The 15,043-nt window shown below is 32.1% G+C and overlaps 2 protein-coding genes across 10 annotated transcripts; one reads left to right on the forward strand and one right to left on the reverse strand.

The window, feature by feature from the left end:
- The first annotated feature begins 1,735 nt into the window (after positions 1-1,735).
- LOC140880448 (probable trehalose-phosphate phosphatase D) lies at positions 1,736-4,288 on the forward strand. Of its 2 annotated transcripts, none has more exons than XM_073284895.1 (11): positions 1,736-1,833; positions 1,937-2,278; positions 2,384-2,527; positions 2,630-2,701; positions 2,794-2,886; positions 3,010-3,066; positions 3,163-3,264; positions 3,372-3,519; positions 3,662-3,732; positions 3,877-3,969; positions 4,068-4,288. In XM_073284895.1, the coding sequence occupies exons 2-11, from the start codon at positions 2,030-2,032 to the stop codon at positions 4,122-4,124; spliced, it is 1,086 nt and encodes a 361-aa protein (XP_073140996.1). In that variant the 5' UTR covers positions 1,736-1,833; positions 1,937-2,029; the 3' UTR covers positions 4,125-4,288. The 2 variants fall into 2 exon arrangements, with proteins under 2 accessions (XP_073140996.1, XP_073140997.1); XM_073284896.1 differs by having other exon boundaries at positions 2,387-2,527; positions 4,068-4,287.
- Positions 4,289-9,039: 4,751 nt separating this feature from the next.
- On the reverse strand, positions 9,040-14,209 carry LOC140881392 (uncharacterized). 8 transcript variants are annotated; one of them, XM_073286665.1, is made up of 5 exons: positions 12,816-14,209; positions 12,528-12,683; positions 11,584-11,739; positions 9,443-10,051; positions 9,040-9,363 (listed from the first exon to the last, which is right to left on the reverse strand). In XM_073286665.1, the coding sequence occupies exon 1, from the start codon at positions 14,078-14,080 to the stop codon at positions 12,920-12,922; it is 1,161 nt and encodes a 386-aa protein (XP_073142766.1). In that variant the 5' UTR covers positions 14,081-14,209; the 3' UTR covers positions 9,040-9,363; positions 9,443-10,051; positions 11,584-11,739; positions 12,528-12,683; positions 12,816-12,919. The 8 variants fall into 8 exon arrangements, with proteins under 8 accessions (XP_073142766.1, XP_073142764.1, XP_073142769.1 ...); XM_073286663.1 differs by having other exon boundaries at positions 12,528-12,723; XM_073286668.1 differs by having other exon boundaries at positions 11,584-11,640; positions 12,528-14,209.
- Between the last annotated feature and the right edge of the window lie 834 nt (positions 14,210-15,043).

Here is a 15,043-nt window from a genome sequence, read left to right on the forward strand (position 1 = left end):
ATATATACGATCACCTTTCTGTCTGAATTAACTCCAAACAACATACATTGCAGCTTGTTTTGAGCCAACAGTTTAGGTTGAAGTTGTTGGTTTTAATAAAAATTTCAAGGGGTCGCTCTAATTCAAATATATATATATATATATATATATATAATTCAAATATCTAAATATGTGGGATATTTGAATTTCTGTGGCTATTTTAGTCATCTAATTCAAATTTAATTTTAACATGAAACAATGTACCGGAGATCACATTTTGTTTAATCGTCATATATATAGAGAGTTGATATTTACACTCTATTTTGTGTTATCTACACTCTACTTCATGTATAAATGAGAGTGCAAATTTATTCACAAAGAGTGTAAATAACAAAAAATGTAGTATAAATATCAATTTTATATATATATATATATATATATATATATATATATATATATAAATTTTGTGAAAAATATATGTAATGAAAACAAATATGGATAATGTAATAATGTAACTTGTTTCATTCCAGGAAAAGGGCTTAATAATGCATAATTACGTACAGTTAGTTCCCACTAGCAAATTATACAAGGCAAAGGATGTAAACTCCACAACTAACATTTCCCAATATTTTACACCATATTCAATAATTGAATTTAATTTTTTACAAGTCAGCTGTAGGCTGCTTAATCTGTCAATAAATAAAATCATACATTATTAATTATTCATTCATTGTAAGAACCATACATAGTTGGTCCATATATTCTTACCCATTGGATGGGATGGGGTCATGGGAAGGCTTGTCTTGTGATGAATCCCACCCTAAAAATAGTTGGGGTCCATGCCCAGTTATATTATATTTTGTACGAACTTTTTCCATTATAATAGTAAATAATAATTGGATCTTTTAATTTTTCTCCTCCCAAATGATTGATAACATTAATAACACATATTCAGTTGTTTTATTTCAAAATAATTTCCTCTTTATGGAAAATTCTAAACAGTGTACTACTGTATAATCAAAATAATATGATTGCTGCCATAATTGAATAACTTTTTTCTTTTAAAAAAATCCGTTTAAAAAACAATAGAACTCCAAGCATTAGTTAGTTTAAATATGTATTTGAGTATGCTCGAAAAAAAAATATATGTATTTGAGTTAAAAATTTTCGTTTTTACAATATCCCTTTGTTATGACTTCAAATAAATGTTTTTATTATACAAATAAATATAATAATTATTTTGTCAAAACTGTTACATCAATTTACATTAATGCTACAAGAAACATTTCTGAAAGTGGAAAACTAAATAAAAAATTAATCGAGCAAAATAATGTGATATATGTAAATTGATAATAAGTGAAAAATTAACATGACAATGTGTGTGTATAGTGTAGTTGGGTTTGGATAAAAACCATCTCCTGATTGTCACAAGAAGTTAACGTAGGTATTTATCACAATTGAAGGAAAACTTGATTTGGCACTCAAAAAGACCTGAAAAAGAAAAAGATTCTTAAAAGCCAAAAAAAAAAAAAAAAGAAGGAAATTAAATTAAATATTAAAGAGAGAGGGAGAGAGGGAGAGAAAAAAGGGGCATAATGACTCCAAAAGAGTACTTGTAAAATATGAATTTACCCACGCATAATTATTAGGGACTGAATTGTACTAGAAGAGTTGGAAAAATAAAAGTTGGTCTCTATTTTGCTGGGAAGTTACTTATAAATTCAACCACAAATCCATTCATTTGTCACTTGTAACATTTGCCTCTTGTCTTGTTGGCTTCTTTGTTGCATTCTCTCTCTTTATTTTCCTCTGTTTTTTCATTTCATTTCCTGCAAACTTCAAGCCCTTTTCTAGGTACTTTACATTCCATTGTATATTCAATAATTTTGTTGACGATATCAATGAGTCTTGATTACAAAAATTATTATTATTATTTTGACCCTTGATGTCAATGCAGGCTCACAAGGTAGCTGCTATATAATCTTATATATAAAGTGGAAGTGATTTCAAAGAGTATTAATTCATCGATTGTCATATATATCATTTGATCATGACCAACCAAAACATGGTTATTTCCGATGCTAAATCCTGCCTGACCGCGATCGCGGTCGCCATGCCCGACTCGACTATGTTCCCGCAGACTGTTTCACAGAACGGATACAGCTTGTCACGAAAAAAGTTGTTAAAGAAACTCGAAACCTGCGGGAATGGAGCTAGGATCAATGCCTTTCTCGATTCAATGCGAGCTTCTTCGCCCACTCGAAGGGCATCTGATACCAAAGATCAAAGTTCTTGGGATGTAAGTACACGAAAATTAAAGCATTTGTTTGAAATCACTTGATGAATATTTTATTGACGTGGATGATTGACACATGTTAGTTTTTTTTATTAATACAAAATGAAGCAGCTTCACCATCCCTCTGCTTTGAGCATGTTTGAAGAGATGATGAATATTTCCAAGGGGAAACAGATTGTGGTTTTCTTGGATTATGATGGCACATTATCACCTATCGTGGAGGATCCCGACCGCGCTTTCATGACCGACGAGGTTCGACATATGTAATGTAACATCACTATTTTTTACTCGTCTCGACTCATGAAAAAAAATAACATTCTAACTCGTTTAATTAATCTCACGTGGAATAATCAGATGAGGGACGCAGTAAAAGACGTGGCCAAGTTCTTCCCAACGGCCATTGTCAGCGGGAGGAGCCGAGCTAAGGTACATTTTTGTGTTCGAGTTCGTGCCAACAACTATTAAATCTAGTAATTAATAGTATTTATAAATTAGTTGGGAAATTAATTTTGTCGCAGGTGTTTAGTTTCGTTAGATTATCAGAGCTTTACTACGCCGGTAGTCACGGAATGGACATCAGGGGACCGACAAAAGGACACAAACAAGGAAGAGTGAGTATTAATATATATATATATATATATAATTATAATTATGCATTTGATTTTTAATTTAATCTTGTTTATTATATTTTTCCCAAGAAAATAATATCTGTTTGTGCTATAATAATTTTTCAGGAAAATCAAACTGTCATCTGCCAACCGGCCAGAGAGTTTCTGCCAACAATTAATGACGTTAGCATCACTTAATTCTCTTACAATCAACACTAATTTTATTGTGAAAATTAACTTTGTCACTAACACGCCGAAAATATGGCTTTGATTCATTAGGTATACAAAACTTTGATAGAGAAACTCAAACACATCCCAGGCGCTAAAGTTGAGAACAATATATTCTGTCTGTCGGTACACTACCGTTGTGTTGAAGAAAAGGTACATACATACATATATACTGATTAAATTTATATATTCTTCTATTTATAAAATTAAAAATTAAAAGATTAATATAAAAAAAAAATTTGAATATAATTTACTTGCAGAACTGGGGAGATTTGAGTGATCAGGTGAAATCAATATTGAAGGGGTACCAGCAGCTTAGAATAACTCAAGGAAGGAAGGTCATAGAGATTCGTCCCACTATCAAATGGGACAAAGGCAATGCACTTGAATTCTTGTTGGAATCATTAGGTGAGCAATTATGAAATTACTCTTAACTACATATGTGTGCACAGTCATACATATATAATTTATACAAATCTAGCCAGGAATTTTTTTTTTTTTTAATATAAAAAATCTCATGCATTATTATATATTTCTCGATATTCTTCAGGCTACGCGGAGTCGAACGACATTTTCCCGATTTACATAGGAGATGATCGCACCGATGAAGATGCATTCAAAGTAAGTTTTGTGATTTCGTATATATATATATATATATATATATATATATATCTATATATATATATATATATAATTTCCTTTGCTTCACTATATTTTCGATGTCGATTTGAGCTTATAATTAATGAAAAAGTATATGATGATCAGGTTCTACGGAGGAAGGGACAAGGCCTAGGAATTCTGGTATCGAATGCTCCGAAAGAAACCTGTGCATCATATTCTTTAAAAGAACCATCCGAGGTAAGTACGAGGAAGATCAAATATATATATATATATATTTGTGAATTTGAAGATAGGAAATATTAATGGGTGATTTGTTTGATGTTGTTATTCTACAGGTAATGGACTTCTTAACACGTTTAGTGGAGTGGAAGCAATCACAGTATCCCTATTAAGGGCTCTAACTGAGGAACCAAAAACTTACCCTATACCCCAGATGTTTTATTGGAGATCATGGGGTCGAGATTATATGATTTTCTAGCTCTTCTTTCTTTTATTTTTGTAATTGTAATTGTAATTTTAGCCCCAAGGGATTGTTCCCCTTTTCAAAGAAATTGTGAATTAGTCTCTTTTCCATTCTTATATTTCTCCTCAATCTCATCTTATGTTACATAAATGTCGACCCAATCAGAAGACAAATGAACGTTGGTAAAACCATAAAACTTATTAAATCCGTTGTTAAAATCGAGTCTCGATCGACTTCATTTATTTGTGTGATCTGATAAGCGATAAGGCATACCCCGTAGTTCTATTTACAAGAACCCTAAGCTGATGATTAAGACACATCGATCTAACGAATATATGTGCAAACTATTATAGATTCTTAATATAAGTATATATATGTATGTTTGGTAAGTATCGTTTTCATTATTATTTGAGAATTTAGAACAAAATTAAGAAACAAATTGAAATCATGAATGCATATTTATATCGCACGTGCAATCCTTTTGTTCGGTTTCTACTTGTAGATTAAAGTTCTTGGGACCTTCTGAAAATGTATCGAAAGTCTTCAATGGCAAACCAAGCAAGCATAATTCGATTCGTTGCTTTTGTCGTATTTTCAAGGCATTCACATTCAAGCGTGCTTAAAATATGTTTTAATTGATTTTTTTTTTTTTTTTTGCTTCATCAACTTTTATATATATTAACGAGAATATTCCATAAGATACAAGAAGTTATTATGCGTATAATTTTATTTTTTTAAAAGTTGTCGTGCTTTTAAAATTTCATAACATTTATTGAATTTTGAATTTTCTTGTTCGACAAGTGCCGGATGTTATTTTCTTATGATGACTTTTTAATTAAGCTGCCAGTATTAAATAAAAAATGAATATTTGAGTCGGAATATGTCACAATAATTTCAAGTAAATTTCATAAATATATTATATATTCCGCATTCTAAACCATTTACAAAAAACTTCACTCTAAATTATTCTCATATGTGTGTGTGTAAATGTGTGTATTATGTATGTTGCACATGCCTTGATTCTCTGAAACATTAAAGGTGGAGACCTTTCGCCGGTCAAAACATTGTATTCTTGATTGTCTTTTCACTCTTTTTAGGTAAAAAGTTTTGGTAAGAGTATATTTAACTTAATCTACAAGTAATTTAAATTTTTTTATATTTAAACATTCGTGAGATATTATTACAAGTAATCGGCAAGATTTAAGTTTCAAGTTAAAACTTAATTGTAAAAGAAAATGAAATAATTTATAAGCCATCAAAATACCTCTCATATACGTATCAAAATCTTCTATAAATAGTTCGGAAAAATTTAATCCAACCAGCTTTTGGTTATTTAATAATTATAACTATGGGATCTAAAAAGTTGTGCAGAGGCATTAATTCCCCGGCCCGTTATAGTGGCAATTACACAAATAAAAGGTGTATCTTCAACTTACAAACACACTATTTGCTCAGCGGATGTGTTAAATAGAAATGTCACATTTAATTTTTCATCGGGTCTAAATTTATAGTTCAATTTCTATATTTAGTATTATGTTATTTATTTATTTATTTACACATCTGCCTATATAATTAAATATATTAACTATTTTTCCAAAAAATTTATCATATTAAAATATTCATTAGATAATGGTAAATTAAAGTTGAATTTTTTTATAAAATTTATTTTTCAATAACTTAAACTCAAACATAAAAAATATGGGACGTAACTAATTCCCAAGGTAGCTTACTGGAAACTCATGATGTAGCCTTTGAGTTAATTAATTTCGTTTTCCCCCTAAATCGATGCGCGATACATGCATGTATATGATTAGAAAGAAAAATTGTACGAGAGAAATCAATATATTATATGATACTTTAAAATTATAAGCTTGATCATATGACAAAATTAGTGTTTGTTACAAAGTGGGAATATATAAAAGTAAAGAAATCGACTAATATAATTACACCTGTAATTACATATAACAATAGAAATAGTGAAAACTACTTCAACTAATTATATATGTTCCACACATTATTTTGATTGTGATATGAAAAGAAATCTAACAAGAGTACCTTCTATAAACTCTACCATCACAAAAGTACCACGTGCGACGAAATGTTGAAAAATAGTCAGCAGTTCATGAATATTAACCAACTAGTGTCACGTCTCATGAAGCCAATGATGATCGGTACAAAAAACTCAAAATTAAATTTACATATAATTTTTTTTGAAAAAATTTTACGTTGTATCGAATTCCGCACAATATAATGCATAGATAAAATCATAAAACCTCTAAAATCATAGGTAGTACACTTGTACTATTATATACAATAATTGACGACATATTCATCACAGATGAGATCAAATCGATCAATTATATAAGATGTCTTTTTAGCATGATTAACTCTAGCACAAAAATGGCTAAGGCACTCATCCACGGTCATATTCCTAAAAGACTTTCCATTTTACGGATAGAATGATTTGAAACCTGTTCATAACAAATTCTTTTGAGATCATGATGAGTACTAATGAATAATGATAATGTAGGTGGAAATGATATTGGGAACATATGTATATATATAATTTGGTATAAAGAGCATTTATATGAGCAACAGTTGATTTGACATTCACCTATTAGATATATTAACCAGACTCCACATCGATGATATTCCCATAATGTCCACGATAGCTCCTCATGATATATCAATAAAGAAGAAGTGTTGAAAAATTTTAATGTTGTAATTAAATAAATAGGTAGAGAGATATATGATGGGTGGATATATACTTGGAACTAAACGATTGCTCTCACAACACAATCAATATAATTTCACTATTGGGCGCTTGGATTTGTGAGTGCCCACCTCAAAAGATGAAAAGGAATCTATAAGTGTATATTTTTGTTTATGGATTCCATGCCCTCCTTTTACTTTATTGGTATGATTATTTTTATAGGAGAAGTGTTAGGTGGTTGAAAGTGAAAACCCCCCACTTCCTTTGAATTTAGAGGAAAACCCATGAATATTTGTTGAAGGAGGAGTTGGATTCCACTCCGAGTGCTTGATTTATGTGAACAATACATGGGTTTTGGGACACCAACATGCTCCCAATTCATAGAGATAAAAGAATCAACGTTCAAGAACTATCAACTTTTTTTTTATGTAGACGTGTAAAGAAGCCCTTCCAATCTATACATAATTGATGGAAGGGACAGACACAAATCGATATAAAAAAACAAAATGTAGAGTCACGAGTCTTTGAAAACAAGCTTATGATTTTTCGAATAACATAGTTTACATTTTTTTCCCTCGAGAAAACGATCGATATTAATCGTCACTATTAGTATATATATATATATATATATATATATATATATATATATATATATATATAGTCTCTACTAATATATTTCCGTCTTGATTGGAGGGAGGCCTAATGCAAAAAAAAAAAAAAAAAAAGGTTCAAGCAAATAATAATGCCATATCGATCGATGGACACCAATAATTGGTGGAAAAGGCGCATATATATAGCCTTCCCATAAGTACCACATTAAGCTCATAAAGTAATCCACTAATTCAATTAAAGAATGAGCATTTAGATCTCGAACACGAATTAAAAAAACCGCAAGTGAGCATATTATATGCCTAATCTTTCTCATTGGCCTTAATCTAAGGAAGATCTCAAGAATATTCAAGAACATATTTTTTTTTAAAAAAAAAAAGAAAGTTGTAGTCTAACTAACGTGCAACAATAATGTGAAACACTCGGATTACCTCTTGAATAAGAATATAAAAATGGTGTGCACACATAATTCGAGCCATTTGAAGGGCTATATTTCGTGGAACGTGTCCGAGTAAAGAAATTCGGGTCCCCACATCGATGCTCGAGCCGAGGTGGTAGTACTGTTGATTCATTCTGGGTTTTGTGTTTTGTTTTGTGTTTCATTTCCATGTGATCAAAAGTGACCAGGTTGGAGGCGACAGTGCCATATTATGTTGGGATGCTGGAACTTCATTTCCCCTTTTCACCTCTCAAGAATATTCTCCATTTTTCTCAATTTCTTTTAGGCCTTTACTTTATTATTTCACAAATCGAACTCGTACGATTCACCATATATTGAATCTCGGTTATTAATTATTGATTCGATTTGTTAAGAAGAGATTCTTGATTTTATATAAAGATTGGTTTGGTTACTTTCGGCGGGCGAAGGTGTATAAATGTAAGCATGAAATTGAGTGATATTGTTTGTACTTGAAAGATTGATACGATAAATATTTTTTGATATTTTACAATCATGCATTATGTTTGATGAAATTGTGTACTCAGACTGGGGCTATTTCTTAAAGATGGTATTAATTATTATGGGATAAATTTAGTGAAAAATGAAGGGATATAACATACCATCGGGATTCTGATTTAAGAATCGGGACTTTTGGGTTGGTGGGCTGATTATGTTTGGGCCTGGACTGGATTTGATTGAGAATCGACGAGACATGGGATTTGCCTTATCTGACCCGGTTCGTTTGTTGCGGTGTTGTACCAAATAGATGTTCAACGATGGTGGCTATTTATGTCATGATTCCTTAAACAAATAGTGAGAAACATTTACAAACTAACAATATTGAAAGTATACCCAATATCATACACATCGATATTTACATCTATTATATCACAGAATTTTGTATTAAATGTATCATGAAATTTTGAGAAATGATTGTATTTATGTAGCGTTTGAGAAAATTTTGTTAAGAAAAAATTCAGAAATACTTTCTAAAAACTCTCTCAAACACTAACCTTAATGTGATGCGAAGAGTTTTAGTGGATAAAAAAGACGTACAAAGTTATTAGCGAGGAATAGAAATTAACCATGGAAAGTGTCATTTTTGTTCCTACACTGTTGTATATTCTTCAACTACATCTCGTTTCTGGTTCAATGGCTTTAGTTACAACATAAGCATTCAGATTAAACAAGAAACACTTTCAATTTTTATTTTTATTTAAAAAAAAAAGAACATATACAAAATTTAAGAAGAGCAGGAAGAGTGTAGTTCTTTCCACTGGATCCACGCATTGTGAAATCCACAAACTCTGCAATAATTGTTGAGCCCAAAAATCTTTGGCATATAATTTAGATATCGCTATCAGGTTTCTGAGTTGCTGCACTCTCTTTTCTTCGCGAGCCACCGAACTGCACGCGATGCAAACCATGTTTATGTGATGGATTTAAACAAATTAGAAGGTTGTATTCTAAAATTCAGGATACTCACTGGGAAGACGGAACAACAAGATGGACAAGGGAAACAATAAGATCCCTTGTGCTTCTTTTGAAGGGCATGGCGTTCCGCCAACATTAGGGCGTGCTCGGGTGGAGGGACACGGTAGATTTGGTCTTTGGGAACTTGAACCACATACGTTGCTGGTTGAGATGATACGGGTAAGGGGTCGTCATCTTGCGTAGCTGAGCCGTTTTTGGTGAATTCGGGTAAAGGGTCGTCCTCTTTTGTGTGTGAGATGGCTTTTGTGGCTTCATGACTTTGGATGGTTTCTTGACTTCCATCATAAAGAGGTCCGTTTTTCTCATCGGAAACCGACCTCTCCCGCTCCTCCATGGGTGTGAGAAGGGGAGAGAAGGAAAATTGTTGGTGAAATGGTGGGAAAGGGAGAGAGGGGTGTCATTTACAAGGGAAAGAATGTGAGGAGCAGCATGAAATTAGGAATGTCCAAAGTGAGACCAAAAAAATCTTGAAAATTGATGAGTCCAGGAGAATTTTTGATGACCCGATACGGCATAGACCGTTGGATAGCTCATAGCATTTGGACCCCATATGTATAATCTCACATCACTTGACCAGTGGCAGTTTATCACACCAGAGCTCCTAACATAGCCAGAGAAAATAAAATTTGAATGTCGCATTTTACAACACTCCAACAAGAAAACTAAAATATGACGATGATAACATATAATTTCAGGTTTCATTTAGATTGAATGATTATGATTTCAGGAAGTATTTTGTGGGGAAATTTTGGAATGACTTCATGTTGAGACGGATTTTAAATCCAGAAATGACTAAAAAAATAATGATTTGAGATTTGAAATACAATGACACGTGGATTTGTCGAAAAATCAATGTTTCAAAAAGCGATAGACGGGTGGTTACCCACCGCCTAGCCGGTTTTTATCTTTTTAACTTAAATATCTAATTTGCCTATATGATTTTTAACTTAAATATCTAATTCGCGTACGATTTTTTCTTTAATCTAAATATCTAATTCTTCTTGTTCATTTTAATATTTTTTCAATAATTTCTCTTTATCGAATTCAAACTCAAAATTCATCGGATATTCATCGTCTTCATCTGATACAAAAATCTGTCAAATGGTTTTCTTAAAAGTTTAAAATTAAAAAAATATTATATTTTAATCTAGGCGGATTTTGAGCAATCTAGGCGGACAATTAATGAAATAGTAGCGAGAAGCATCAACTGTCTAAATATCTGGGCGGTGGGCAACCGTCTAGCGCCTAGGCGCCGCCTTTTAGAACAGTTCAAAAAAACCAATGGATTTTCTGTTATGTATTTTAAGTCTCTAGCTTCAAATCTCCGAGATCAACAAAAATTCACGGTGTGTTTAATGATTTAAAACAAGAGACTGTATAGAATAGATAATAGGGGAATTTTAGATCAGTAACTACTTAATGTACAGTAGAATAGTCATAGTTTTTTTTATTTTTTTATTTTTTTTATTGTAGAATAGTCATAGTTGATGATCTTGTCTTGAATAAGCCTTAAAATATATGTTATTTCTTGTATTCCACATTCTGTAAGTCCTATATGTTATTATATTCCTCCAAGAATCTTATATTGCGGCAATGATTATACCATATAATCCATACCACAATAATCAAATAGTTCAACAAACTACAAGCAAGAAAAAGCAAAAGAAACCAGCAGTGGAATAAATGAAGAAGGTGAGACGATTTTATCTTCGAACTCTCGAACATAATACATAGCAACAAAAGGTTGCAGGAAATAAAAGTAATTAAGCTTGCAGATAGTGGTCCATTCCTCATTCCTAGATGGCCTTAAAAGATGAGTAACGAATCGTTCGGAAGGTTGTGTAAATATTTTCTAATGTGCATCATATGGGACCTGGGAATATGAAATGTATGAAAGCATAGACTCATGTGCAAAACATACATCGTTTGATTGCACTTAATCAGGACAGAGAGAACCCCTCATTCCACTTTTCTGGAAGGGCAAGTTTTAAGTAGATGGGACTTTTGTGGTTGCTAGAAGTAGCAGCACTTGAAAATTCAGAACAACAAAGAGAAGTTTTCGAATCTCGTGACAAAGAATCTATTGATTGGATGCAATCACTTACTCCAAGTAAGCTAAGTGAAAGTTCAAACCTTATGTAACATGACAGCACGTTGCCAATAAATGATGTGTGCTTTGCTCTCTCTCGCCTGAAACAGCTTGAGCAGATTGAGGCTCGGAGAAAAGAGCGGGTTGGAAAAAAGATGATCTCATTTCTCATTCAAACACCGTCAAATTAAGAAAATGTTCTGCAATTTATTGAAAACTTTTAATCGCTGACATTCATAGGCAGCCAATGGGAGTTATATGAATCTTAGATGTTTTATTCAGTAATCATTTAAAAAAAAAAAGTAGTATCGACAATTATTTGCAACAATGCACAACCTGCCTGAAAAAATGATGATGTCATTTTGTATATTTTTTGTCAATGTTAGATAAAATCTAATTTTGTTGAACTGGTCTCACACTCGACTTGACTTCACCATAGTTATATGCTTCCATTTAGGACAAAAACAGAAACAGTTATAAAACTTGAGATGCAAAAAGAAACTCAAATTGAATAAAAAAATGTGGCCAGTCAACCAGCTCAAGCACTGAAGTAGTTTGTTTCCTATCACTAAGTCAGAGGTTAAGAGTCACAATGGACGCATGAAATATAGCTAAAGAAGCATCAGTTTAAACTTTAAAGTAATTCCAGAAAAAAACTAAAGCAGGTCTCATAAGTGATCAAGATTCTGGGTTTCATAAGGGCAAATGCGTTTTGTTAGTTCCATTCTCTTCTTAGTCCAATTGATTTGGGGAAAATCGATGAAAATCCCACAGTCGAGGGAAAGGGAAACAGTCATTTGTGGTATGTCAAGAAAAACACTTATAGTAAGTTACCTATATACAGGACAAGGACAACACAGGTTCGTAACATACTTCAAAAAGTTCCGTATTACTCAATTCAGAAGAGAAAAATATTTAGAGCCATCATGTAAACTGTAAACATTAGTACTACCGTAACACCCGGCATAAAAATGCATAAGCAAAGTACCTGTTTCTTCAGATAAGCTTCCACAGGTCACAGAACCAACCACCCACTAGTGAATTAGGAAAAGACTTGATCCCAGTATTGTAAGCAGTTGATAAAAGTTTCTAATGTCTTTTGAGCCCGCGATAGCACTCCGGGATATGTAGTTTGTCAACTTTACTAAAATAAGGATCAACAAATTTCTTAAGAAACTCCTCATCTGTCATGCCGCATAGAATTCCAAGACTAGGTCATTCGTCTAAACATTAGTACTACCGTAACACCCGGATTAAAAATGCATAAGCAAAGTACCTGTTTCTTCAGATAAGCTGCTTTCACAGGTCACAGAACTAACCACCCACGAGTGAATTAGGAAAAGACTTGATCCCAGTATTGTAAGCGGTTGATAAAAGTTTCTAATGTCTTTTGAGCCCGCGATAGCACTCCGGGATATGTAGTTTGTCAACTTTACTAAAATAAGGATCAACAAATTTCTTAAGAAACTCCTCATCTTTCATGCCACATAGAATTCCAAGACTAGGCCATTCGTCTAAAAGATTCGAATTTTCCAAATGTTTCAAAACTTGCAGCCGTGGCTTATACCTCTCAGAGCTATACATAAGTGATGTGGGTCTGTTAACAATACATAAAGTATTGTACTTCCCGGTAGCAAGCAGAAGTTCACTAATATTTTTAATCTTCTCCTCCGATACACAAAATACCTGAGGCGCCTTCCTAACCACTTTCAATATGTCATCTTCCGAAAATCCCAATATCCGAAAAGCCTGCAACTTGTGCTCCCATATCTCATTGCTCATAGAAGAAATAATCCTAACAGCATAAATATAACTTTTAGAGCTCCTAGTAACTCCCATTTCATTAACCTTGTCAACACATTTCCTCAAAACTTCCGGTTTAAGTAAAAAAAACCTCGGACAAAAAAATATATGATTAATAATGAGCTTCCTGGGTATGCCACAGCTCTCCAAGAACTTGACATTGGGTAACAAATTCTTTTTCAGATCCACAGAAAGAAACCAGGTTGACTTCTTCAAAACCTTAGCCACGTTGGTCCTGGATCCAATGATGCTCTTTAAAACAGCTAATGACGGGATGACTCTGTTTTTCGCACTAGAATACAATATTGTCGGATCTTTCGAGATTATCCGGGCAGTTTCACTAGAAGAAAAGCCAAAATCATGAAAAATCCTAACTTTAGGTTTGATAATCCTCTCAAGACTCGACGAGAGCAAGCAAGGCCTACTCATTAAGATTTTCTCCAAGTGGGTTTTTGAAAATCCATTTTCTTTCAGAAATTCAAGTATGGAATCAGATTTTTCTGGGTTTTTTAGACGAGTAAAAACAGATGCAACTCGTGAAACCGTTTCGGGAGAGAACTGGTGTTTGTGCAGCAAGAAATCAGAAACAGAACAGGTCTTAGAAAAGTTCCTCCCCCCCGAAGTACAGAAACTCTGAAGGAGAGAAAGTGTAAAAGAAACATTGGATCTGCCAAGATTTGAAGGATTCTTCGAAAACGTAAAGATTAAACTTTTGGGTATAAGTATGTTCATCATCATAATATTAAAAAAAAATGAAATGTAGTTGTGATTATGTATGAAAATCGAATGCGAGAAAGAGGGAAATTTACATGGCCGGACCGCCGAAGTACGAAGATTTTCAGCAGGACGACGAGTTGGGGATGCCAATGGCACTACGCTGTAATTTGTTGGAATCACATAGCAACGTGCGGGTCTATTTAAACCCGATTGCGATAATATAACTCTAAACGGATCTGGATAGAATCCGGCATCCGTTACATTGTTTTTTTTATTTATAGTCAAAATAATTTGTTTGCTTTATTATTTGATTCTGTAAGTATTTAATTTTGGGTTTTGATCATGTAAGTTTAGTTATATTTTGGTTTTTATTTTTTTTTATTTAAGCAATGTTTTTTGAGAGAATTTTTAAAATGGTCTTCTATAAATTCCTATAATGAAATTTGGCCTTAACTTGAGTTAATTTTTAAAATTAGCCTTTAATTATGTTGAAATCCAATTATATCTTTAAACCATTTAAAAAAAACCTCCTATAAATATGTATAATTACTTGTATTTGTATTTACATGCGGATTTATTTTATTTTTTCTTTATTTAATTTATATTATTAATAGTAAGACTTTAATAAAATTATAAATTTAAGTATGTCATTTTCATTTTGTAAAATGTGTAATTATCGTATTTCAACAAATAAATTTGTTGAAATCATTTTTTGTTCTTTTCAATAAGTTTTTCAAATTAATAATAATATTAATTGTCGATTATCATAGCAAAAAATTATTTAACGCAACTCACTACAATATAAATACGTTAAACACTCTTATTTCTTATTGTTAACAATATTGACACATATATAATATACTAGCTTATTAATTATATTTTCTATTATTCGGTAAATTTCTTAATAAAATTATTATTATTATTTTATGATTAATAATTTATTTTTTATCATTTTGTATTGTACGGAATATATAACTATTAATT

Source organism: Henckelia pumila, chromosome 2 (genome assembly GCF_033568475.1).
Source record: "Henckelia pumila isolate YLH828 chromosome 2, ASM3356847v2, whole genome shotgun sequence".
In the NCBI taxonomy this organism is placed as follows: domain Eukaryota; kingdom Viridiplantae; phylum Streptophyta; class Magnoliopsida; order Lamiales; family Gesneriaceae; genus Henckelia; species Henckelia pumila.